The sequence below is a fragment of the Calliopsis andreniformis genome, chromosome 1 (assembly GCF_051401765.1).
Source record: "Calliopsis andreniformis isolate RMS-2024a chromosome 1, iyCalAndr_principal, whole genome shotgun sequence".
Taxonomy (NCBI): Eukaryota; Metazoa; Arthropoda; class Insecta; order Hymenoptera; family Andrenidae; genus Calliopsis; species Calliopsis andreniformis.
The window spans coordinates 6,337,603-6,364,674 of NC_135062.1; the positions used below are offsets into that span (position 1 = coordinate 6,337,603).

General features: G+C 36.5%; 1 protein-coding gene across 3 annotated transcripts in view; it reads right to left on the minus strand.

The window, feature by feature from the left end:
- LOC143184347 (uncharacterized) overlaps positions 1-27,072 on the minus strand; it is a 242,548-nt gene that overhangs the window by 43,979 nt on the left and 171,497 nt on the right. Inside the window, exon 1 of one of the 3 annotated variants that reach the window (XM_076386711.1) lies at positions 3,492-3,665. The exons of the other annotated variants lie outside the window; for them this stretch is intronic. Within the exon in view, the coding sequence (XP_076242826.1) occupies positions 3,492-3,536 (45 nt within the window). The 5' untranslated portion in view covers positions 3,537-3,665. Of the gene's footprint in view, positions 1-3,491; positions 3,666-27,072 lie in introns of those variants that run through there. 3 annotated transcript variants of the gene reach the window in all.

Below are 27,072 nucleotides of genomic sequence, written 5' to 3' on the forward strand. Positions count from 1 at the left end.
AATACAACCATTTATCATACTTCATATTGCCATGAAAATTTCAAGAAATAGAATGCTGTAAAACAAAATAACTTTTATAAAAAGTCCTAAACCAGTTATTGGAATTTGACAATTTCAATCTTAAAATTGATTGTGCTTAAACTGATAATTATCTACATATGTACTGTATACAACTTAACAAAACTTGACAAGGAAGTAGATGGAATAAAACAATAATTAAAATAAAAAATTCTCGTACAAAAGGATAGAACACTTTTACTTGTCGAAGTCGATATCACAGAATTGTCTTGAGGTCACCAGTCACTCACATTCAAACACTCCTCCAAGTGAAAAGTCCTAAAGGAACCTCATGAAACATTCTCAAGTTCACGGATGTGCCCGCAAGAGTTTCCCGACCAATGATGCAATAATCTCCAAAAGCGGTTCGACGCCCCTAAATTTTTCATGACCAAAGAGAAGTCTCTTCCGGTGACGACGAACCACCAACGCTTGAATGAAAAGAGCAGAAAGCTCGTACTCGACGAGTGTCAGTTCACTGGAGGCAAGAGCGGAGGTTTACTCTCGACTCGACTCCGCTTTCTCAGAGGCCTTTCACGCTGGCTTTTGGAGGGCTCAGTGTTTTCCCGTGGCAAAATCCACGGTAGAAAGAGGGCAGAGGGATCGGGGCTGACGCCAATTTATTTTCTACGAGACCTCTTCGCCCGAGAGCTTTATTACTCGGCGATAAAGTCGCGTAGCGAATCGAGCTTCCACAGATTTGGCTAACGAACACCGTGAATGTTTCTTCGTGTAGGAAAAATTTTCATGCTTCCTTGTAGTAATGTCAAAGGGGCGAAAAAAGTACAGAGACGGAGGGTGCATGATCGTGGAAGTTAAATGAGGGTCGTGGAAAAAGTGTAAGAAGCGGATTAAGAGAACCCTCGAAGAGATCCGAAAAGTACCAGCAGTTTTACTGGAAATGCTTACCTCCTCAATCGTTCCAACTTAAGTTCTTTGCGGAGTTTCAAGAATTCTATGATACCTTGAAGTATTGTTGCTTGAAGTTAGAATTCAATTATAAGACCGCTTACTCTTTGGTCTATGAAAACAATTATGTGATGACTATTCTAGATATCTATAGATACCTAACAAGAGGACAGAAATCCTGAATCTCGTTATTCCTGGACATCTAATCTTAAATTGAAATTAACACATACTGTATTATTTTCAGATTTATAAAGATTTATCAATTACGTTACCATAAAGACATTATTATTAATTTTATTGTGTTGATTGATACACAGAGCTTTATATTTGTTGTTAACTATTTTTTATCCCTCTATTCAATTTATAACAGAATTTAAAAAATAGTTACTTTCCAGAACTAAAGGGTGAAAGAAAAAACAGTATTAGTTGTAAAAAAACTAATATATACCACATGTATACTATTCCCATATTTAGTTTTTATCGTAAGCCATGTATAGAAAAATTGATAAAAGGAAAAAACCACATTATGTAACAATTTGCAAAACATTCACATTACTTTTTAAAGATTACCAAACTTTTGAAAATCCTCTCTTTAAGTTCATATTTCCAATAACGAATTATCTTATGTGGGGTGTACAGTCCTTGCACGAGTCATAAAATCATGCAATAAAAATATTACGATCCATTAAAACAATTTACAATCATCTTAATGTCTTCATAAACTATAGGAAACATATTAAGTGCGAAACTCTAATCGCTTTACTATCCCTTAAATTATGTTTCGTTCATACCTAATACTACTTTGCAAGCAACAACAGGAATCTATTTACCTATCGCTCAACAAGACACATAAAAACTGAAAGCTAAAATCCTGGGTCCCCATAAATATCAACTACCTACCAACAACTTCCGACTCATGTTCTCTTTTATACCCAATCAACGATAGACAAATATTCCCTTCAATCAGGTTCTCCTTGCAGTTTACATTAGACAACTTTAACTCAAATGAAAATTCCCCACATTCATGTCAATATTTACTTAAGCTACTCAAAAACTGTGAGACGAAACAGCAAAGCCACGGATGACACGGCTATGGCGCTGCAGAATGTGCCCCCCGATTGCATCGACTGCCAAGCCTAAATAAGAAATATGTTCCTGAAGCGTAGCGTTGACATTTTTCTTCGATCCAGGAGATAGGTCCGTCGCCCACATAAGGGTGAAACAGCCCTCGGAAAAATGCAGGTGTCGCCCGTATGTGGATGACGCGGCAGGCAATATATTAAAAGCTACAATGTTGCCCTCGACAACCCCTGTCAATATTTGAAATAGGCGAGAGGATGGGTTTTTCAAAGTTCGATCAAAAAAGCGAAGTGACACGTGGATTGAAAAATTCCAAGGTTCCGCGTTTATGGTCTAAGGCCAAGATTAAGGGTTGAAATGAGAATGAATAGGAGTTACGTTTCGGGGAAAGTCTGATGAACGGCGGCGGCTAAAATTCGCCGAGGGTAGAGAGAAAGCTACATCGAGTGTATTTAATCCTCTTCTTGGCTCCGAATACTGAAACACTGGGCGAGCGAGAAAAATACGCGATTTGTCTCCGTCCCGAAGAATCCCCGACCCCCCTAGCTGCTGTCGTAACCGCGTTTCGTGCCAAGACACTGTTTTCCGACGTTCCTACTTGTAACGAAGTTACCCTGGCGGCGTTAAAATCTTTGTATATCTCGACTTCTGCGGTATCCTTCGTCCACAGATTTTAAAACATGGCATGGTTCGACAAAAAACATTGGTAACGAACCAACATTCATGGTCCATGAAGATTGTCTTGCATGTGACTTGAAATAGATTATTAAGAAATGCAGATATATTAAATTGTGTTGAATAAAATAATATTGCTTTCGTTACTTGATCCTGTTCCATAAAACTTATATTATATCCATTATGTGTCCCTTTCCTGTAGGTTTCAAATTTCAGACCAAAACTAGGAAAATATATTGAAGTTACTAAATATGCAACACATAGTAACAGTAAACAAGCTGTAATATAAAAAATTCGAAGACATGAATATCTCATCTATCATTTTTCTACGAAGCCTTGTTAAAGCTCTGCTATCCCAAAGCAAGGGGGACAAAATGAACCGATCAATTTACCACGTCACGGAGTTTCATTTCCTATGGTCACCGTTTCCAAGTGTCTCTCTTTCATTCAAGAACGACTTTCCGCAGGATGGCCGGTTATTACGCGCGATAGAGTGTTTTAAACGCAGCAAACCGGTTTCGAATACACAATCCTACACGTTCCAAGGGAGGAAGCGAACTACAATTTCTCGGAACCCGTTCCGCCTGAAAGAGCTCGCTTAAGCTGAGCTGTCCTAATACATGCATAATTTCATCTTCTATCCCAATGCAACCCTCTTCTGCCCGATTTATCCCGCCGCGTCCTTTGTACGTTTTCGGGAAGCTTAAGGAGCCGTATCAGCAATCCGAATAATCAAATGGAATTTCCATTGGTCCTGCTTGTATACTCACGTCGTCCTGTGCCTTGTGGCTTTTCCATCGGAAAAACCTATCCATTTGGTGGCCTGACTGGGAACTCCTGACTTCCGTTTATCTCTCTACGTCTTACTGTCTTACTCCATCTCACTAGAAGCCAGAAAGTCGTTTCGAAGGTGACCAAATCCCCTTTTGTTCCACAGCTTTCGAACATAGCTCATTTGGACGGAGAAAGATGAAAAGACATTTGTCCTCGACATGATGTACGTATTTATAAGAGGATCCAGAGGGAACTTTAAGTAACTGCATTTACACAGAGGTAAATCATGAATCCTAGATCCTGGACACTCTAGAGGCTCGTTATTTCTCATCTGACAAACATCTCAGCGGCTTCATTTAGCGCCCAACTAATCTCAGTCGATCATAAAATATATGCTCATGAAGTATTGCTCGGAACCAGTTCCCATGGAAGGATCTAGAACTTTCTGTCGCGATCCTCGATCATGATCCGCTTCTATGGGGTTTACTGTTTATCTACCTTGGGGATCTTCGATCAACCTGGCGGACCAGTGGATCTACGTGCCCATATAGCAGAGTACCATCGATGACAGTCCTTGAACTCGGACGAACGACCGCTTAATGACAGTCATCGCGGGGATCAGCCGGTGGTCATGGTCCTGCGTTCGCGGGGGCATCGACGCTCCTCTCGCGCGACCATGACATCCAGATCATCGTTCTATATTGACATTTTTTGACACGTGACATGAAAGAACGCGCACTTCCGAGGATCGAGAAGACCGCAGACGGATCGATCACATCGTCGGTTGATCACAATTGCACGCGCCTCGACGATGACAGACACTATAGTACCCGCTGTCAGTTGTACCGTTCTAACAAAATCACCAGCGATCCTTTAGCTCACTGTTCTACCTATCGCCTCGTGCATTCTCTTTCAAAGAACTTGCATTTCAAAAGATTATCGAATCGAACACTGAGGAAGATCTTGATCACTTTCAGAACCTAGAGTCTTCATAGATGAGGGTTTCACCTTTGCCAGACCAAAACTGTCAAATACCAAGTGATCACTGCTGTATCACCATCAGGACTCGACGTGGATCGTTCTATGGACAGTGGAGGAACGGCGTGATCGCGACTGGCGTGGCATTGCGAGCACTGGATGCTGATCCGCGAGGGATTCAACGTGGAGCCGGTCGACTCCTCGCCCCTCGCCCTCTCGAATCCCACCTCTGCGGACTGAACGAACGAGAGAGGAGAAACGGGCTGTTTGCTTCTCCCTCTCTCTCTCTATCTCCCTACGTACACGTTCCTCCTTCCCTGTGGTTCTGCGTCCAGCGGGCGCATGTGCGGCTATCGATTCCGCCGGTTCCCGCAGGAACACAGGACTACAACGATGCTTTTTTCCTGCGCAACGCTGCGAGGAAATCGTCCGAAGTCCTGCGAGAGATAGCCTGCGGATAAGGACACGCGACTAAACGGGCTTACGAGCTAGTTTCCGACTCGACAACTCACTGCCGAGGATGTTTAATCGGTAGCCAAGTTCTGATCCTTGGTGGTCTATTACCACTGCGCCATTTACAGTTCGGGAATACTGTTTTCTTCTGGAGGTTGCTCCTCAGATGGGGTTTACGTACACTTTAAATTCACGAAATGGTTTTTTGTTTGGATCGTTAATTTGATTGAAATTATTACTGTTCTTGTTTCGATGACTTCTTTGTCATTTAGTATTCTGGTGTGTGAAGATTTAAAGTACCTTTTTCGCTTATACTCTTTTTTTTTGGAGTAAGGCAAGCGTTAAGACAGCTGGTCTGGACATAATGTATATTTTTATTTTCTTTGTTATTTATTATTGCTGTATTTTCATAGAAGAGCTAGAATGAATGGAGGATTGTTTAAACCTAAGATTCTAAATATAAACAAATTTCAATTTACTTTTTCATTTGAATAAAAGTCAGAATTGTGATGTATTTTTTACTGGCAAAGAGTACATACCTTGATATATAGAAATGTAGACAGAGATAATTACACGATGACAATGTTGTTTCGAAAGCAGGTTTCAATGACTATCTACTATTTCTAAGTACCTACAATTTTCTCCTATTGGTTTCCTGCCTTTTTGTAGCTAATCACACCGTGCAGCTCTAATTGAAGAAAGAAGTTGAAATTAGTACTAATTCATTAAACATTAATCATGAAAATTATAATTTTAATAAGTAATTCTAAACGTTTTTTTTTTTAATTCATTAATATCTACCTCTTATTACAATTTGTAATTCGTCTGTTTGACCATTATTTCCAATATTTGTTTTCATTGCAGCAAAAGATATGCAAAACATTATCATTACGTTTCTAGATTTCCCTAAATAATCTTGGCCTTTTGATTAAACAAACTTAATTAAACGGATGCAATGAACGGCGTATCAGCTTTAGGCGAATTTAATTAAAGACGAAATTGCATCGATGCATCGACGCAACGATGCATAGCGTCTCATGGACTTTTCCCACACGGATTTCGTATTCCCCTGGAGGAAAACCTTGCTACCATCGTAAAATAAAGTAACTAATGTTAATATTAGTTTTTCTCTGCACGTGTAGACGTCTGAGATAAAATTACTTCTTCATAAACAAAAATGAAAAATACTGAATATTGTTTTAGTACAAGCCTCAACAAAAAAGAAATGTATGAATTAGAATCAAAATTCAATTAATATATTAAAAATAAATCCTTCAAGACTATAATGTATTTCTTTCCACTTTGTTGTAAATAATACTAACACATTATCTGTTGATAATACAATTTTCTTTTGTAATTAGTTCATATAGAGTCCTGAAAATTTGATATTTAAATATTCTATTCTTTTAATTCTTATTTTTTAAGTTTTCGACAAATTTAGCCCAGTTCATTCATACATGCAACTTAGAAGATCGCTTGATTCTGAGTTGCAAAGTTTGAGAACTTTAAAATACATACAAAAGTTTGCTAGGTATAGAACATGGAAATTCGTTTTGTTCTATTGTGGAAAGTTTAGCATTTAAAATTGCTTTTAAGAATTCAGACTAACAAGATCTAAGTATTAAAGTTTAACTAATTCTCATTTTAGGTAAATCCATTAATAAGAGCTAAAGTAATTTATAGTTCCGAAGTCCGAAGTAATATTTCAAATAAGTTGTTAGTGGAAGTAGAAACATTTCAACCATTGTGTGTCACTTTCGAAGTTTAATTAAAATAATTTTATTCGTCAATGTATTAACCTTCACAGTAAATTACTCTTTTTTAACATAGAAATAATTTGTAAATTCCAGTTTTATAAAATTTAGAAATTTTGTTTAATATAAGCGATATTATTTTAACTTCAAAAGCGAAAAAACTTCAATTAATCAGTTTAGAGATAAATTCAAAACTAAAGTGTCGTTGAAGTTTCTTAGTTTTTAAGTTTACCTAGACTGTCATTAAACTGTAGTTCCAACTTTTGTCAAAGACCTATAATACACTTATTAATAACAAAAAATGTAGACAAGATTTGGTTAATCAAGGTTTTGCTATACCAGTATAAATTATAATGTTTAATTTTTAAGTAGAACAGCAGTAACTCCACCATATTAATATTATCACACTAACACCACATCAGCGGAGGCTTAAGACTTATTATAGTGCCATCCACGATTAACAAAAACAAGAAGATATGAAAAAGAGGATCCCAAAAATGTCGACTCCAGAAAATCTGAAAGAAATCGCTCCTGATATCACACTCTCCGTGTGCTTGTCGCGATGCTGAGCACGTAGCGAAGCCCTGAGTCCGTGTCAGCTCACATAATACAGAAAAAGGGGATGCGAAACTGGAAGATTATCCACCGCAGAGATTCAACCTTCTCCCTCTCTTAAGTTTCCTTTTACGATACCAACGTGACGAACGGAACGAGGCGTCTTGTTTGCGCAACCCTGGATGCACTCGATGCAGCTCTCGAAGCAGACAACACTGCAGTGACTCTCGGGAGTCGAATTAACCCCCTAAACCCTAGGAAACAAGGGGTCAGGGGAGTTGCAGAGACTTAACGAAAAATTTGTCGCATTTACTCAGGTACTGCATCCGAGCTTGCACGCGTGTTCATGTACTTGTACGAACCTGTGCGTGTGGGTGTACGTGCAATCCAGCAAAAATTGCCTCTGTCCAGTTCTGCAGTTTCGAGGAGACAAATTGTGTTTGCCCTGGAAAAACTCAACGTGCTCAGAAGCAATGGCTTCTGTTTTTCCTTTTCACGGGTTCGTTTCCCCTCCTTTTTTGAAAGAGTTTCTTTATGAGGCAATTTCATAAAAAAGTGTGCACTCTTGAAAGATTAAGATTATGTAGTAGATACAGTATTTCGTCGACATAAATTCGTTAGTATGTACAGCGTAGTGTATAAATATTTAAAGTAAAGGAATTCATTTAACTTCCACAAGATATACGTGAGTATTAGGTTTACTAGAACAGTGCTTGTAACTTGGGACTAATGAAAATATCTTATCAAAATGTGGATTTCGTTTTTGAGGCCTATTCATTTGTTTGATATGGATTACTCTACATATTTCTTGCATATGGTGAGGATCATCGACACGAAGATAAAATATTCAACAATAAACATTGTAGGAAGGTATACAATACATATGTACATGTACAGGGTGTTCAATGACAGGTGTCAGAAATTTAAAGGCACAATTCTATATGCTAAAATACGACGAAAATGAGGATAAACAAAACAGGCTGCATTTTCATTTTCATTTGACAAAACGCCTAAAATACACACGAAATGTGTTTGACTCATAGCTTATTCTATTGACTTCGTTGCATCTAACCTGACTAATAATACACGCTGGTAGTAACGTAAATTCTATATCAGACATATTTCACCCTAATCTTTATTCCTATTATGTTTTATTAACTTAATACGTTTTACGATGTTATATGTTGCAGATACATATTTCATTCATACACGTGTGTGTAACAGAATCTACATCAAGAGTAATAGATGTGGAATAAAATGAAAAAAATAGCTTGGTACAAGATTTTTCTTCACGTTGGAACAGAAATTTATATTTACCTTTTTTTACTCATTTTAAGTGTTAAAAATATATAAATATGTCGATATCTAATGAGGAGAAAAAATATTACTTTGAATTATCTTTATTGTATAGATAACGTATAAAAGTTTATCATATGATATTAATCTAACAACTTTGGCAGATAAAAGTTTTACTCGTCTTTACTTAATATCTGCAATTACCAAGAAATATTGAGGAATTAAAAGTGCAAGTGAATATAATCTCAATCTAATCTTTAACTGGAATCGAGTTCTCTTAATCATGAATCATGTTCTTTTAATGTTACTGTAATTGTATATAAAATTATTACACATTTCTGGTCGGTTCATGTTCTGTTTATTTTCTCAATGTCTCCAATTACTAAAGAGGTAAAACAATATGAAAAAATTATTCCCATTACTTTTCTAGTTATAAGGTAATGTGGTAAAACTGGTAAGGTAAAACACTTTCAGTTCAGTTACAACTGTAATCACGTGAAACACTTAAACTCTTAATTTAAATCATTATTAAATTACATTACTTTTAATCACAGAAAAAGGATACACAAATTTTGAAATACAAATAAGTAGAAATTTCTCGTTAAAATGAAGTAAACTAGCATCCCAATTATTATTTCTCAACTAGATCCCATTACATCCCAAACTAGAATCCCAATTATTATTTAAACTTTTAAGTTTACAATTAATACACGCTTATGTAGATTTCCATGAAATATTTACAAACTGTCTAGCTCTTCCAATGTTTACGTCTGTAATCAGCAGTTTCATTAAACACAGACATTGCAAACCTGTCTCTTTTAATCTCGACGAGGTACACAGAAATAATCAAAGTACACGTGAAAGTCGATTTGTCTTCAACTTCACATCTGCTGCAACCTTGAACCCCCATAATTCGCGAGGAATCCAAAGCGACGAAGCAGAACTGGATCAACTACTGTGCACGAACATTAGACATGATCGAGGAGTACGCGCTTTGCTTCAACCACTGCCGTAACAACCGTCTCTTTGGCTTCCATTATCGTCGCAACACAGGAACACGATCTAAAGGTACCCATTACCATGTGTACAGTGCCCTCGCGCTGTATAACCTCGCTACTGGCTGTGGTTCAACCCCAATTAAAGTTTAGGTAATGGAGATACTCGGTCGTGGCCCCGAAAATCTACGGTCGAACGTCAATCTCTCGTTCTACGATAATTGCGAGAACAATTCGAGTCTAACGATCCTTCATTCTATTGTTTCCCGATGTTAGACTTCCCGGTGAATACAACTTCTGACATCTAAGCAAATTGTATAATAGCGGGACCTTCAGGTTGAGCTTCACATTGTTCAGGAAAACTTATGGAAAGAAATATAATTAGAGTAAAACCGCGATTAATCGGAACCCAATTCTTTAGGGTTATTGTTATTTGGTACCATGACAATGACGAATGTACATATGTAGTAAAACGTCGATTGAAACTTGTATTATGATTAATAGTGGTCTATCACAAAAAATAAAATTAAATATCAAGAGGGTATTTTTAGGTTTAAGTTTGCTCTTAAGCCAGTTCATTGAAGCTCTGCTATATTTCTGTTAGCTATACATACCAGTAAATGTGAAATTACTTTAACTTGTAAATTGAAAATTTAAAAAAATTAGAGTTATTAGTTATTTTATGTAGCTTCGGTTTATGTTACAAAATTAAATATTCAATTTTTTAGATATTTGACTTTGTCTATATATATCTTTAAAATGTTAATTTTTTTAAGTATTCGTTTGAAGCTTTAGCTTCATAAAGTGTCCAAAGTGTACATAGTGGCATTTGTACGTTATTATTTTTTTTACTTTACGTAGAACATCCATTTACCAAAAATACTACATTATTTTGACCTTCTGTTATTTAATCTGTTTTTCGAACAAGATAAATTTTCGTATATCTCACAGTTTATTGAAATAATTCCTTCTAAATGTCAAAATTGATACTATATCGAAGCTGAATTAAAATTAATCTCATATACGATAAGGGTTTTGCAAAATTAAGAATATTTTTCTTGAAAATTTACAAAATAATTTCATTAGAAAAACATGTTACTCCACTATCGTCCTGAACTGTATTTTTTTTTATAAAAGTCAACAAAGTGTGAGAAAAGTGAATTATAGAATTATTCTATTACTCAAAGACTTCTTCATCACTTATATTTTCTAATTAAGATCGAATAAGATACACGATCGAATAAGATAAACGAAGATACACGTATCTATGATTATGATAATAATTGCATTAACGATATATCTTGTTTATTACAAATGAAGGCGAGAAAAATTAGGAAAATAGTTCCAAAAAATTATGCTAATCGTATCCAATTAACTTATAATAAGAAACATTGCTACAATAATTTACATTTCATACAAACCGAATAAGTTCCAAACTCTCTATTCAAAAGAATAAAAGTTACAAATAATTAATTATTCCTGTTTAAAAAAAAACTATTTTTTATTCGCAACTGAGTCATTTCATGGATAATTTAAATTTAAATATTATTCAAATAAATGTATTCAACTTTGCACGACTGTAACATGAAAGAAAAATAATCTCCGGATTCGAATTCGATTCCTCGAAAATTACAACCCTCCCATTCGATTGATTCGTTTATTTCGATGCGTCTGCGTATGCAGCAGGGGCTGCGCGGCTCGCAAAACGTGCAACAGAAATCTGAGAAATGCGAAGGAACGAGACGCGGTGGCAAATATAATTATAGACTCGTTGCCGAGGCGGCAGATTCGTCTGTAGACGGAGGGGTCTTTGTTTTCGAAGGAGAAGCATAAGTTTAACTCTGGCTTGGGGAACAAGTACACCAGGAGTGTTGTGTACTTGTGCATTTTGTTGCAGCGAAAGATGCAGCCTTACATCTTAACCATGAGGCCATACGCATTGAGCGATTCGCGAACCACTGTTATTATAATAATTGCATTATATTCGTATCAAGTTGCTGAATAATAATGAAAATTCTATGGAGGAAAAATACAAAGCCATTTGAACGTCATTTACCTGGAAGTTTGAACTTCGTTTAACATAATTTTCTAGATGAATCAAACATGCATTTCTTTGTAGACTTCATAGACTTCATAGATAATCCCTTATTTGTACTGATTATTAATTAATTTTTTAAATGAATTAAATGAATACATACAATTTCTAAAATATTATCTACGGTTTAGAAATTGTTCAAAACGTTAGCAGACTTGCTAAACACATTAGTCTAACTTGTACAAAATCTTACAGAAATTTTGTAGGAGTTATAAAAAACTGAAAAACGAATTATGTTCACAAAAAAAGTAAAAATAAAGTTGTTCAAAAACCAATAAATTTATCATTATATTTATCGAAGTTCAAGAACCCAATCGTAAAACATATTTCCTTATAAAATTCTACTTCTTAAAATTCAACATTTACTTTTCCATTTCCTCACCCAATCGGTCATCGATCACTCGCTAACAAATTGACCGCCATTTGTCAGGAAGTTGGTGGGAATTGCTATTCGAACATTTCTGTCGCGACACTCAAGATTTAAGCGAGTTCGAGACTCACGAGGGAGCCATAGACGTCCTTGGCTGTCGATTCCAACGACGAAGAAGGATTTTCGACGTCGAAGGACGTCTGCGAGGAAGAGTGAAGAGTAAACATCCGTCTCTGAGGCGCTGGCCAAGTCTGTCGCGTACCTGTGTATCCAGCGTGCGAAAATGCAACCGAGGGAGCCAGTCTCTCGATGCACAATGCACGGCTGCACTAGAGACTCGTGCGTGCCGCGCGATGTTATCACTTCTTTTCGACAGCGATGAGAAGATCTCGTCTGGTCTCCCTCAGCTTCCTCCTTTCACAGAATCGAGAGGTCTGCCAGAAATTAATTACGTGAAACGTAGCAAAATTACGCGACGTTAGGCTTTAGATCAACAGAAAATTTGATGGTTTATGGGAGTAAGATCAATTCTGATTTGTTTTTAATTTTAAATCTTAAAAGAATACAAAACTTATCAGCTTCTGGGTATAAGAATTAAGTAGATATTTTTAAGATTAAGCCTTTGAAAAATAGAAAATTTAATAGATTCATTTATGGGAATAAGAAAATTTAGAAAACTACAATTTTTGGAGTAGTTTGCTAACGGTGAAGCCTAAAATTAAAAGACAGACAGTAAGCTCTAGGAGGCAATGGCTACATATAAACTAATGTTAATTAAACACTCGGATTAAAATAATACAGAATTTGGAAATCGTAAAGAAGCAAATAAAGTAGCTTCAAGTAGCTAAATTGCTCCAAATAGCAAATAAATAATTAATTTTATATCTTAATTAAGATAATAAGTAATCGTTTTCAACCATCAGAATAATTTACAATCCAAAAGTGCTTCAATTTCTAAAAAGCAATTAACAGTACCTAAGTATATTCAATTGAAGGTACGTGCTGCAAGCATGGATAAAAATATTCTACCAACATGAATTCGTAATCTTAATTTTCGTCACCTGATAAAATGTTCATTAAGCTTTCAGCTAAAGCCTTCTACTCAATAGTGGCACATAACTAATTTCGGATTTATTCTAATTTTCTTAATTCCCCTTACGTTTCTTAATACCCTGAATTATATTTAGAAATTTCGCGAGCAAATGTCAGTGGACAATATAATTCATGAACCATCTGTCATAGATCGTAAATTCTAAACGCGATAGGCAGAAATATCGCGCAATGATTATGAGAACGCTTGACCCGGAAACGGTAGGCCCTTTAAAGTTTGCCGCTTATCAGGGCGTATCGCGTAATTCTTCGAGGGAATGAAGAACATCCTGCTGGGTAAACGATAAATTAGAGCGGGTGCCTACTGCCTAGAACCACCACCCTAACGTCAGTCAGCTTGTTCGCAGTAAAATGGCTTTCCCCTTTCTGATGAGGACACTCGGCGAAATTTCGACAGGAACCGAATGAAAACGATTCGCCAGCCCGACATGCTACCAATTAAGTGTTGGGGCTAAAGATAGAAACACTAATGGACGTTCTACATGTATACGTTAAATTTAGATAATTGTGAGTTCAAACTTTTTAATTAAAAACTGTACACATGGTTGCTTTTATTGATAAAACGAAACGTGTATAAAGTTGGAGTAACGAATTTTTATTGAATGATTGATTAAAATAGATAACAAATTCTAAAATAAAGTATTCGATGTCTTTTCTTTTAAATTGGATTAACTAAATTAGGTAGAGTATTTTACTGCAAATGATTCGTACTTAGAAATATAAAATTCAAATTATAAATATTTATAGATTAAAGAAGCAAACACATATAAATATGCAGAAATAAATTTTAGAAAAATACGGATATCCAGAATTTTAAACAAAATTTCAAATTTAAAACATGTAATTACTATTTCAGACTGTATGCATCCAACTTAACTAATTATTGAATTATTTGATCTCCATGAAAATTCTAGCAACAAATATTCAACCAGCAGTTATAATAAAGTATCAATAGACATTCTAACATTAGAATAAAAATGAGAGATTGTCCTTTCTCGAAAAATTAAATTTATGTGTAACACAGATTGTTAAGAACTGAATACTCGACTTGAAATTTACAAATTATAATAATGTAGGATTACAAAAAACGTTACAGCATAACGACGTACATTAAAATCCTAAAAAAAGTTCTCCCCCATCATTAAAACCTTAACTCATCAATTACAAATGAAGAACAATCGATATACTCCTTCTACTCCAAAAGACACCCCTCGTAAGGAACCAAACGACCATTCGTTACAAAGCTCAAAACTAGCCAGCAGACAACAAGAAGGGTTCCACCAGTCGACTGTTCATCGAGGAAGTCGAAAAAAGTCAGGGTTAATTGACGCGCCAACACAAAGTAGACCGCCCGTCGCGTGATTGTTCAGCGAAAGACGTGACCCGGCTGTCGGTCTGCTGACGAGTTAGATTGGACCTCCGATCTAGTCGCTAAAACTGCCACCCTAATATTCCATCCAGTTGCCGCGAGTTCCCTCGAAAATCGGCTTCCCCCAGCTTCAGGGATGTGCGTGCGTGGTATGATTAATTGTCGGTACCCTTCGATCCGACAGTGACGTATGTCAGCACGAGGAGCCAGGAGAATGGCTCGATGTAACTGGCTTAAAAGCTCCGCAAATGGAAGAACGATGTCGCGTGCTCGCAAAGCCACGGAAGCGCGTGGAAAACTGGAAAAACTCGGTGGAAATTCGACCATCGAAGGACCACCGCGTTGCACTTCCGGTGAGTTATCGCTCCCGTTTGTTTTAGGATTATCTGGCCGCCTACCGAAAACAAGGAAACGTTTGTCTCGGATTTTACGCCACCGGGGACGGTTGATAAAGGTTAAATGTGTGTCTAAGGCTCGTACGTGTCTTATCGTTCGTTCTTGTATGTCTATTCGTGGCGTTGAATTTGCTCAGATGTCCACTCTGATAAATCGATGTTTGAGGAACGGGAAATCTGTGGCTGCGTGTAGTTGTTCACTCTGTTGGTTTCGCTGCAGCTTTTGCGGCTCGTGTACATGAGCCCAGTTTCTGCTACGTTGGTTCAGGTATTGGATAAATCGTTTGACGGCTAACCGTCAAATAAATTGCGAAATATGTACAGCTTTGGAGGGGATTGGAGGTTTTGTTGGGTGGTCAGTTTCTAGTAATCATTTGATCGTACCATGAATGAAGTAAACTTTCTTTTACGTTGGAAGATATATTCGAAATTATTAGTTTTCTATGTATATTCTCTTATTTTGCAGCTTTCGTCAATTTTATGGTTATTTTTTAATTCTTGTTTTATACAAATTTCAATATACACATTAGTAATACAATAACCTGATCTCGTAAAGCATTGCAGCTTGATGGACATTTGTCTTAAACTGTAGGTATTATTGGAAAATGGATTATTGAGACAACGAGAAAGATTATATAAATTTTCTGCAGTAAGTTTATTAATTAAAAGGCTAAAATAGACTCTCTTTCTCTCGAGAAAAGCTTAACATTATGTTGATAATTCCTGTCTAATGAGCTTTAAATATTGTCTCGAGTCTCTCACTCAAGTATTTCATTTCATAAGTTATATTAACATTAACCATTTATTTTATAATTTAGTAAAAAGGTCTCACTTCATACTCCAAAACGTATGATTAAAAATATTTTAGTGAACGCTACGGAACCTAATTAAACAGAACCATGACGTTCTCGGAACGACTCGCGCTCAAAATGCCTACATTTACTACAATTTTTAAGTGTTTAAACAAGAATTCTAATTTTAGACAACTCCTCTGAAAAATCTACACAAATTACTTCATGATTTGATAATTCAGGAATAACAACTGCAAAGTACGCTAAGGGTGTGCGGATTCCCGATTACTATATCAATACAGAAGATATTGCAACTATAGACATGTGAAGAGGTTTCAAAGTGCTACATCCTCTGATTTCTTGAAGTAGCACGAGCAATATCAATAAAATAAGATATTTAAAAAAGTATTAAAAAAAGAAATGACAAAGGAGCACGTAAAAACATTACCTTGAGGAAAAACCTATGTCATTGACACTTCACTCGTGTCAGATAACTTTTTATTCCTTCGAACGGAATCTTCTCTTGGAACGTGAAACGCTATCTATCGAACATCATATCAGAGCCTTCATGATACGATGATAAGCGAATTGTCCAGTTCTCCCAGGTTGCGTATTTTATTTCGGGAATACGATTTGGGGTATTGGATTTAATTTCAATAAGTGACGATGTGCTTATAGCAGGCCAATACTTTTAACCCGAACCGCCCTTTTAATAATGCTAATGGACACACTAGAGACATTACCAAGATGATGAGAAATAACGTTGGAAAAACAACGAGAGACGGAATCGGGCCCACCCTGAAAAAAAAGGAGCACCAAAAGCGAGGAAGGATTGCCCTTTTAGCTCTACCCTTTGAAGTATTCCTGGCAAACACGAAACGTGAAACGTAATCGGCTCTGCAGGGTGCTGATGAAACCGTGCCAGGGATGCAAGAACTCGATAGCTATAGCAACAAGAGGATTTAAGGATAAGAAATATTTCACATGTCTGTCAGACTACAGTTTCTGGAGTTTTTGTCAGTACGACCTTAATTTCTAATAAGAATTTGACCAGAATTTAATAGTTTATTGAACTGTTTCAAATTTCCTCTAGTAATTTAAGGATAAAAGTACTTTAGGAGTAAACAGTATACAGCGGTGCTGGCGTATCGTTCCAGAATTCTGCCAGATTTGTGATCACTTTCTATCTCTACCAATTCTGGGAACTGGCACCCCTCAGTGAAAATGTCAAGATTTTCTCTTTGCTTATTCTGCGGCACTGGACAAACCAACTAGCCCATAACGAGCTTCAATGACCTCGCTACCCCCTGTTAGATATCCGTGTCTCACTTGCTCTTATTAGTATTTCTCATTCTAGCTTCAGATTCGTTCGGATGCAAGCGAGCCCGAGAAAGAAATATTCGAGTATTTCAAGAACTAGCACTACCCTTAATAATGGTCCAGACAAGGTTCTGACCTACAAAACTGTTAATTCAGCACCACTGTACTCCGCCATTTGTATTTGAAAAAATGTCTAATTTCTTGTAAGAAAGAAGAGAAACCATTAAATCTTCATTGTACATAAATTTTAAGTGGTGTTTTCATTTTGGAGAACCAAAAATGATATTCTGTTGTATTCATTACGTTACTATATATACAGTAAATTAAAAAAGCAAATTCCAACTTTTATGTATTTGCCCGTTACATTCAATTTGACACGTATTATATCTATGCCATAAAAAAATGTATACAAAACACACAATTATTAACTCTGCAAAAAGTATTAAACTTTATGCAGCAACAATCAACTATTGTCATATGAATAAAAATATTTTTTACAAATGGCTGTACCAACAAAAACGGATACAATTAATAAATGCATTACCCGATCTCAATACTCATCAAATCATTTCACTTAGAAAAACTGCAAGACGCCACAAAAACGCCATTACTTAAAAACCCTATGGAGGATTATCGATCTCAAAGAAAACCACAATAAGCGGTCCACTTTTACAAAATTTCATTTCACGCTTTTTCATCGACCAAGTATTCAATGTGTCCCCTCTTCAGGCGAGTAATGTCCACGGTACATGTTTCCTCGGGCTCCATGAAATCTCGTATCGTTGGACACGGCGTTACGCAACAGCAACCGGTCGTATAACAACAATAAACACGGTCACGCATTTTTCCCCTGCTTTCAAAGATAGCTAGGCCGCCGTAAAAACGGTTGGAACGCGCGCAATAAGGGCGTTCATTGTCTCGACGAGCGGCCGTTTTGCCCTAACACGATTCAATTAAACGACACAATCGCCGAGATTGACATCGCTCGCGCGACGATGCACCGTTGCAACGATTGCATGACGCGTCGGGCCTTTGTCATCTCCTGCGCGGTTTTGTCCAGCCAGCGCGATAAACGAGATGAAAAAAGGCGACGTCCAAAGCAAACGGGGACGCGAGGCCTCTTTATGTGAGGAACGGGTGAAAAAAGAAAACGAGAACCGAAATATCGTCGGTGACGTGACGAGGAAGAGACGCCATCGACGTCGTACTTTTTCACGGCCGATGACAAATTTCAACGTGGACGACGAGTAAACAGGATGTTGGTTATCTGCGCCGTGTCTTGATAAACGCAGCGTTCGACTGTACACGGGGTGCATAACGAAAGCTTTTTTTAAACCTGCCATGGAGTTGCGTGATATCCTCGAATGGGAAATGATAAGCCATTCTTTGTTGCGTATGAGATTCCTGTTTGTCATTTTATACGGAGGAGAAGGTAATTTTATGGTAATTGTGAGACTATGTTTGAGATTAGAGAAGACGGTAGGAATATAAGTAACCTATGGTATTTTTTGATATACAAAATCTCGGAAAAGGTGTAAACAGAAATATCAGGCGACTCTGCGTCAGCTAAGTGAATCAGACATAATTTCAAGAATTCTGTTTTTTTGTTCGTTTTCACGTCTAGAATCACCCTTTAAATATTCCTCCAGGTGTAGCCTAACATCTTATATAGTAAAACATATTTAATTCTTAGCATACTAAAATTGGATCACTCAAAACCCAAATACAGATGTTTAATTATTGAAAGCTAGAATTGAGAACAAATACATAAAAAATGTTTAATTTGAAGTAACAATCTGAATGTTTGAAAATTCGAGAATTTGCAAATTTACAATCACTTGTGTCGTAGAAACAATATTGGAGTCCTTTAGTATGCTAAAAGTTTAATGAACATAGTAAAAAATCTATCTTATCTGTAATTATTATAATAGAATATGCAAAGTGTTTCGAAACGTATGACATAACTTCAGGTGTGCATTCTGAGCATAATAATAATAGGAAAAATTTCTTTAAATATTTCATTGATTATTTGTAAATACTTTCACAATATGCCATGATTCAGAAACACTATCAGAACTATAACTCAGATTTAGAGTAAGCTTATTATCAATGAAATTAAGGATTACGTAGAGGCTAATCCTATTGATTTTCTTTTCTATAAGCTTTAGTTTAGACACAAAATAATACTTCTTCTATATCCCTACAAAAATATCTAACGTTCGGTTCACCTGACCTAATCTATATTTCACGATAGATAAGTGTGTTTAAAAAATCGAATTTTTAAAATTTGATTTGCATGAAAATTATTTAAAATTATTGTTTGAATTAAATCTATACCTACAAAAAATAATAGTTAATAGTCCTATCTACACATTTAAATACGAAAGAATTAATGTTATAAATTTATATTTTCAATGATTAAAAATGTTTATGTAAAAAAAAAAGTTGTCATAATTTATAACTCATTTTAAATCTCAAAATCGACTAAAAATGGTTATTCAAACCTATGACATATCTATTACTCTTTTATCGATTTCTGCCTCTCTGTGTCAAATTACACAAACACGTGGAATGCACAATCTCCACAGAGAGTAGGGAACATGGATATAATCGTTGTTCCCGACACAGACACAACAAAGGCTCCATTACTGCCGTAATTAGCCAAGTTAATTATTTCATAGGGATCCCAAAACCGATTACCGTTGCAGTGGGAGACAATTACACCCGTTTGTTGCTATCACAGCCCGAACAGATGCTGATAAAGCGACGAAACCTGTTCTCTACCAACGCGAAAATAATTTTCGAATATTAAATCTCCTGCATCCTCTGTTTTCGTAGATTCAAGTGATAATTTATCTCCCAGACAGTCGGAAAACGCGCAATCGAAATATCAACCCACCTGGAGGGAATAATGCATCCGTATCGATTCTTTTTTATACGTTCTACATCTCGTCCATGTGTTCATCGTCTCGTTCCAGTTGGCACATCAACAGTACCGAAAAAAGCGGCGGAAAAATCAACGAACCTTCTTGCTGATACATCACCGTGTCGGCGAGATGGTCGTGGCTTCGATACGTTGAAACGACGGCGGAAATAACAACGCATACCGGTCGCCATTGCAGGCTGCTGCTCCAATTTTTCGGGCTACGGAAGCTCCCCTACAGCGGCGATGTTCGATAAACTTTTAATCGACCACGCCCGTTCTCGGTGCCCGACCCGATGATTGAAAACCGTTGCTCGGTCACGTTATCTCGAATAGAGACACGTAGTATTGGGAGTTTGGGACCTAGTCGATGAAACCTTTTCATTAAGTTGATCGAAGAGTTTTGTCAGATTCTTGACTGAAAAGTCAATTCATTAATGCCAGATCGGTGTACGAAGTAATTCTATTTTATGTTCTTAACTTTGTTTATCTTCGATTTTGTGGTCGTTACGTAGATTGGTAGAAGATAAATTTTTTTAAAATGTTCATTTATTTCAATAGACAGAGATTGAATTAATGTTGTTCACTGGCAAGTAATTTTTCGATAGTTTTCACGTTCTTTCATTTATTTTAGTAGGTATATGTATAACAGTACACTTATGAATTAATAAATATTATAGATAATTTATTGTAAATATTTAAAAAAAAACATTCAAATTAAAAACACTAGTCAAAATAATTCTTCATGGTGATGAATGTGTTAACTTATACTTTTCAATGCAAGATTATGAAACATAAATTTACAGCTTTTTATGTCTGTTAGATAGCTTATATTTTTTTTTTTTTTTTTTTTGTTTGAATAATAACAAATACTTAATAAATAATTAGAGTTTACTAAAATTACTCTTCAAAATGAATTCCTTAATTGGAACACACTTCACTAATACTCCAAGTCTTCCGATACTTCCTATATCCACTTTATTGCTTTACTCTATCCACTTTATCATTTCTATAATATAATTTGAATTTCAGATAAAAGCCCAGTAGAAAAAAAATTTCACTTACTCTTAACCCCTTGACGTACAATTTTCTTTCCTAATATTATCACCTTTGCTGCCGATCTGAAACGTGAAACTATCTTAAACTGCCAACAGTAAAGCTCCTATTGAGCGAACATAGACGTCTCACGCGATAGTGCGTGAACGGCTACTTGCGAAAAATTCTCATCACGCATTACCGCGTAATCGGCAGCGAAGATATTGTAAAAAGTACACGAGCCAGACTCGTCAAAGTACGGCAAGGAGTTAACTAGATCAATCAGGAAAAAAGAAAAGAATTTTAGAAACCCTCTTCCGCGCCATTTCCAATAATTCCAATTACAACTCAGCTACGATGTACACCTTGCTCGATCACAAACCCTACAAGATCTACGTATGGTTTTTCATTGCCCCGTTAAGTCCATACAATTTCAGCGAAGTGTCACGCAATCGGTGCTCGACGTACGAAGTCGATCTGTCCGACTCAGTAACGTGGCCACTTTGAGCAACGTGTTATTAGCGGGAAAGATCGCGAAGACGTCGTTTAATTACGAAACAAGCGCGTACGTGCGTGCCACAAATGATTCCCTACAATTTCTCACAGAGAATGACCAGAGCAATTGAACGATATTGGTTCGTCGCGAGCAAAATTGGATCGTTTCAAGGAAGTGAACACTTCACCAGCACTATCGCTGACTACGACTGTGCATGGTTACGACGTTCCAATTTGCTCATAATTGAGCGACGAGGGGCAAATCGTCTTCTCCTGGTTACGTACACCATGTGTCTTCCGGGTCAAGAGACTCGTGGGCTCTCTCTCTCTTCTTCCTCTTGGCAGATGAGTCGAAATCTCGACTTTAGGGGAGCGTCCACGAGACGCCATTGTGACTTGTGACCATCCACCCCTGCGGCCCTCCCTCCTTGACCGCATGAAAAATTCACGAAATTTTGTGAATTATGCACCAGTCATTGGAGAAAGTCCAGGCTCCCGCTTTTTCAAATATTCATCATCGCCTTTGTACTTCGCTCGACTTCCTCAGAGATGAGGCTCTTAGAATGTTCTCTTTGACTGTTTTAGTGTCTTAGCATTTGAGTTTAGCGGTTGCTTTGGAAGAAAGATCACTCAAGTTTTTTTGTGAAGAGCCAAATATTAAAATATTTTTAGATTTTGTGGGCTAAGAGCTGAGATTGATATTATTCTGTAAGTAAGTAAGTAGAAGAGTTCTCATAAATTCTTTCCTGATGAGATTTAAGTACCTATATCTATATGTGCAACTACTTGGAGCAGCTGCTACCTGAATTCAAGTCTCTTCAATTCGAATAACTTAAATTCAACTATCTAATTTAACTTGAAGCAGCAGACACCTAAATTGGTGTCAGAAATGGTTAAGATTTCATTTTAACATTTGTATCAGTTTGTCCAAAATATACATTTGATAAACTAATATTGATATTTCAAGTTAAGTAAATTAACGAGTTCATATTAGCAAAGTGCTTTCAAAAAAGTTGACTAACCTGAACGAGGTTTAAGAAACTAATATGTACGCAGTACTAATTTTATACAAATTTCGGTCTAAAATACTAAAGAAAAAGTATTAGAAGCGGAGATGAATTAATTTTCCTCGACAGACTTGACCGATTCTTTTTCACTGCAACTACAGCTGCAACGTACTTCCGCTCGTTAGGCACGTCCCATGCATTTCCACGCATCCCAATTGTACCTCGTGGCCCGTCCGTTTAAATATAGACAGGTTCCTTCTCGTGCGCACCGCGTTTTGCCGATTAAAAATTCCCTTAACGATTTCGAGAGCGAGAAATTAGAGATTAGACCTATCGTCATATGAAATGAAAAACTAAAATTACTTAAAATAAAAATTTACATCGTAAAACTGTTTAATGTTAGACATTATAAATTTGGAAGTAATTGTGCATATTAGAAATAAATCACTGTACTGCCAGTCCCAAAATTTTCCTACAATGTTTTAAAAAATATAAAGTGTTTAAAACACTGAAGCTGATAGAATTTATTGTTAGACATACATATGATTAGATAGACATGAAATTCTAATTTGGAGTTTTCAAATCAAAAACAAATGCATATTTGCTAATTAAAAATCTAATACTAGAAATAGTAGATACTCCAAATCACTCATGGCTGACGGGAATCCATTAGTATCTAGAAAGTAAGGGGAGAATCAGAGTACAGTAGATGAAATCCATTTCGATACACTGAATCCCCTTACACAACCACCGAACAAAACACGAAAACGAAAATATTGACAGACCGATTCGGAAAAGAGAGTCCACCCACGTGTCCACCACGTGGTGGTTTCCCACGTATTAATGCGCGTCAAACCACGAAGATAAATTTGTGGTACAAAAATACTGACACGAGTCCCGCCTCCACGAGAAACACGATGCCACCTTCAATTTCTAGTATACTCCATCGTTTCTCGATTTATTGCTTTGAACAGAAATCGAACGATAATAAAAATAAAATTAAGTAGGTAGGTATATTAGAGAAAGAACGAAAGACGTTGTAAATCTATTTTCCCTAAAAACAAGCACAATATTATACACAGAACTATCTAGACAATAGAATAAAAAAGTAAAAATAAAAAATTATTATGATGTTGAAGCTTACCAGTATTCAGTTAGAATTGAATACACGATTTGTGGACACATCCTCTGCGATCTTTTATGAATTTTTTAATTGTTTCTGAACTAATTTGGCATGTACAAAATTTCTAACAGACATTTCTGTGTGTCTTTATCAGGTACTGGATTAACTTCATAGAACAAAAATACGTACATATATCTATTTATTTTAAATATAAAAAGTTCAGTATCAGTGAAGTGTTTCGGTACTAAAATTTTAAAAGCTTCAAAAAATTTAGATAATCACTTTGATCTGTGAACGGCTCATGTGTAGTTACAATTTGCAGTAGGTGTAAAATTCATGTAAAATTATTATACAATAAATCAGACTAAGTTTCTCTCACTTTAAATTTAAAAATACTTTGTCAAAAGTAAGCAAGTACACGGACATTTTCAACCAGCAGTGTACTTTCCCCATTTCCTTCCACCTTCCACCATACTAATATCCATCCTCTAATAATAACAACAAATCCAGCTCCTTGAAGCTGAAAAGAACTCAGAAGATCAACTGCCGACTTTCACCGCGAGCCGCCGCGATCGTATCAATCTCCCACACGCAGCAAAATATTATTTCGTTCCTTAATTATTAATAGATCGAACGGTTCGGTGCAGAATCGCTCGTGGTTTGAGTGTCGGGCCTCTATTTTCGTCAGGTGCACGCACGCCCACCAGACGGCCCCTGACCGCCAAAGAAACCGCAAGCATCGCCCGCGGTGGATACACGCGCCTTTTCGCGAGAAACAGAGAAAATCGAAAGGGAAATTCGCAAAAGCGAGACGCGTCCAATAATAGCTGAACGTTAGAGTAACACCCCAAGAATTATTTATAGGATATGGGCTCGATGCCTCCGAACCTGGTTGGATTCTGCGACGAAGACGATGACCGCGGGCTGAGTCTGCTGCACCTTTAGAGAGGTATTCTCGGTTAGCAGTGACTCAGGCACGACGGAATTCACCATTCAGTGGCCAGGCAGCCGAGCATCGTAGACGTTCGACCAGACTAACATGAGATCGTTGGTGTCAAGATTTGCAGTGGGTTCATGAAAACGGAAGGCATTGCGGAGAAAGGACTTTACAGTTTGTCTCTATCATTGAAAAATATTTACTATTTGTGTCCCGTGAAAAGTCCTTTCGAAAGCATTGCTCTTCATACTTTCCAAGAGACTTTTCATGAGATATATCGTTGGGAACACGTATCGTTGGGAACTGAGAAGCTAGCAGTTAGGGCAATACAAGAGCAGCAAGAGTTCTCGACTCGTTGCAAGCCTTGAGTGTGGTAAATATCTTAGTAGCCAACCATGTCCCGATACCTAGACATTAGCGCTAATATTATTTCATTTTAAACTTAAATTTTAATAGATCTAATAAAAAACAGAAAATAAAATATTCAAGTACTAGAGTGCAACTCAAATGCCAGGACATGCATTTTTAAGTTGTCCTTTTACTTACTGGGATATTTAACATTTAAAATGTCTAAGTATTGGGGATTTATCTTAAATATAACTAAATCAGTCGATAAAGGAAATGCATCTTTATGTTTTTCCGCGGAGTTAATCACATCCAGGTGTCATCTCCTCACTTTTCAGCGAGATCATAAAAGGTAACAGAAGAACTTCATGTTACAAAAACACTTCTACAATTATTATATACTATACGATTCTTCTTCAACTGATAAATTTAGCCATTTAGTAAGCTAAAAAAAATGTGTTTAAAAGGGACCTCACAAAATGAACAAATGTATTTCACTTATGAACTTTGAAAATACAGAATGTTTCATAACCTACCGATGAAGTGTTAAAAAGCAATTTCATCGTCTCGTTGTAACACCCCTTACCCGCCTTCAAGTGATTAAAATTCAAATTGAGCGTGCAATCGATCGTGGACACCAGCTGACAGCGGAAATCATGTTTTCTCGTAGCCAACCATGCGAAAAGGGAAGCTACTCAAAGAGTGTTTATTTCTCCCCAACATCCGGAGACAACTGATCGCATAAACTATCAAACCTTTGATGATTTTTCCATCTGTTCTCGAAGACCAGACCTAGCATGCTTCTTTCCAGAAAATTTTTCAGAACTGCTTCCGGTAAACGCTTAACTCTTTGACTATAATGTGTTTTGGATAAGAAGTGATCACTGTGTATATAAGTACCTTTTACATACAGTCTCATGTTAACTATTGCAAATGAAAAGCAAAAATAATAAATATGAAAAGTTGTTAGTGTCTAGGATTAACTAAGGCGATTAGTTGGCAAAGGAAAACTCGATACTTTACAGAAAAAAATTTTAAAAAAGCAGGAAATAATAGATATGTGTCTCTTTAAAACTTATTTTCTGTCCTTACAACATAAAAATCATTTGTTATACACGTAACCTTGATTGATTTTCCATATTTACTGTTCTTAAAAAAAACTCCTTTCCTTTAACTTTAAACTTGCATCACGTGTGAATAAAGAATTTAAAATGTAAATGGTGTTCATAAATAGATCTTCGCATATATTTCTTGCAGGTAGTTGTTTATTTCCTCCAAACAAATACTACATTCTACACTAGATTCTCCTTATTGTTAGTAAAAGAGTTGAACCAAACTCAAAGGAACTAGAATCACCAACGTCGAAAAGCTCCTCTCGAACCGTCTTTGTAGCAGATTGCCATAAATCGAGAAAAAAATTTCTACCGGTAAAGGGCAGGAAAGTGTGACGAAGTCGTAAAAACTTTCAAAAGCTGAACGACCAATTTCGGCCGGTGGTTGACCGTGGGGTTATCTCTCAAGAGAATAAAACAACAGGAGACGAGATTCGATGTTAAGAAAGAAGCTGACATTAAAGTCGATACATACTGACAAAGCAAACAAAAGGCGACCGTGGAGATCGTATTGAAGGATCACGGGCCATGCAAGGATCGTTGGAAGGATTTGTTCGGCGGTTCAAGGTTCTCTGAAACTGAGAGAACAAAGGCCATCAAAGAAGATAATAGAAAGAATGCTCTCCTTGTTGGTCCTTTGACAGAAGACTCTCTGACAATGACAGTTTGTGAATGTCTCTAGTTTAATCCCTTTTAGAATAGATCTTTGGCAAGTTGATTACACAGAGTGAGATACGTAATTGCAATCATTTTTACTAAAAAAGAAAGAAGAAGAGAACTTTAAGGTAACCTTAAACTCTTGCAAAGTGCAAATAATAAAACAAATTGAATAGATTTTGAACTAATATTCAAATTTCACTGAAATCATTATTTATAAAGCTATCAAAATGGATCTACTTACGTGTCTCACATAAATTGCCTAAGTATTACATAGAAAAATTTTAATTGATAATATTTGATGGCTGACCAAGTGAAATACACATGTTTAAAGTGGTTAACACCACAAATTGTAACAGGAAGACAGACCGTTGACCTCTCGAGTGGTTGAAACACTTGGACGCAAGACAGCTTTTATTGCCTTCTCAAGGATGAAACCCTTCCTGGGTATGGGGTCCCAAA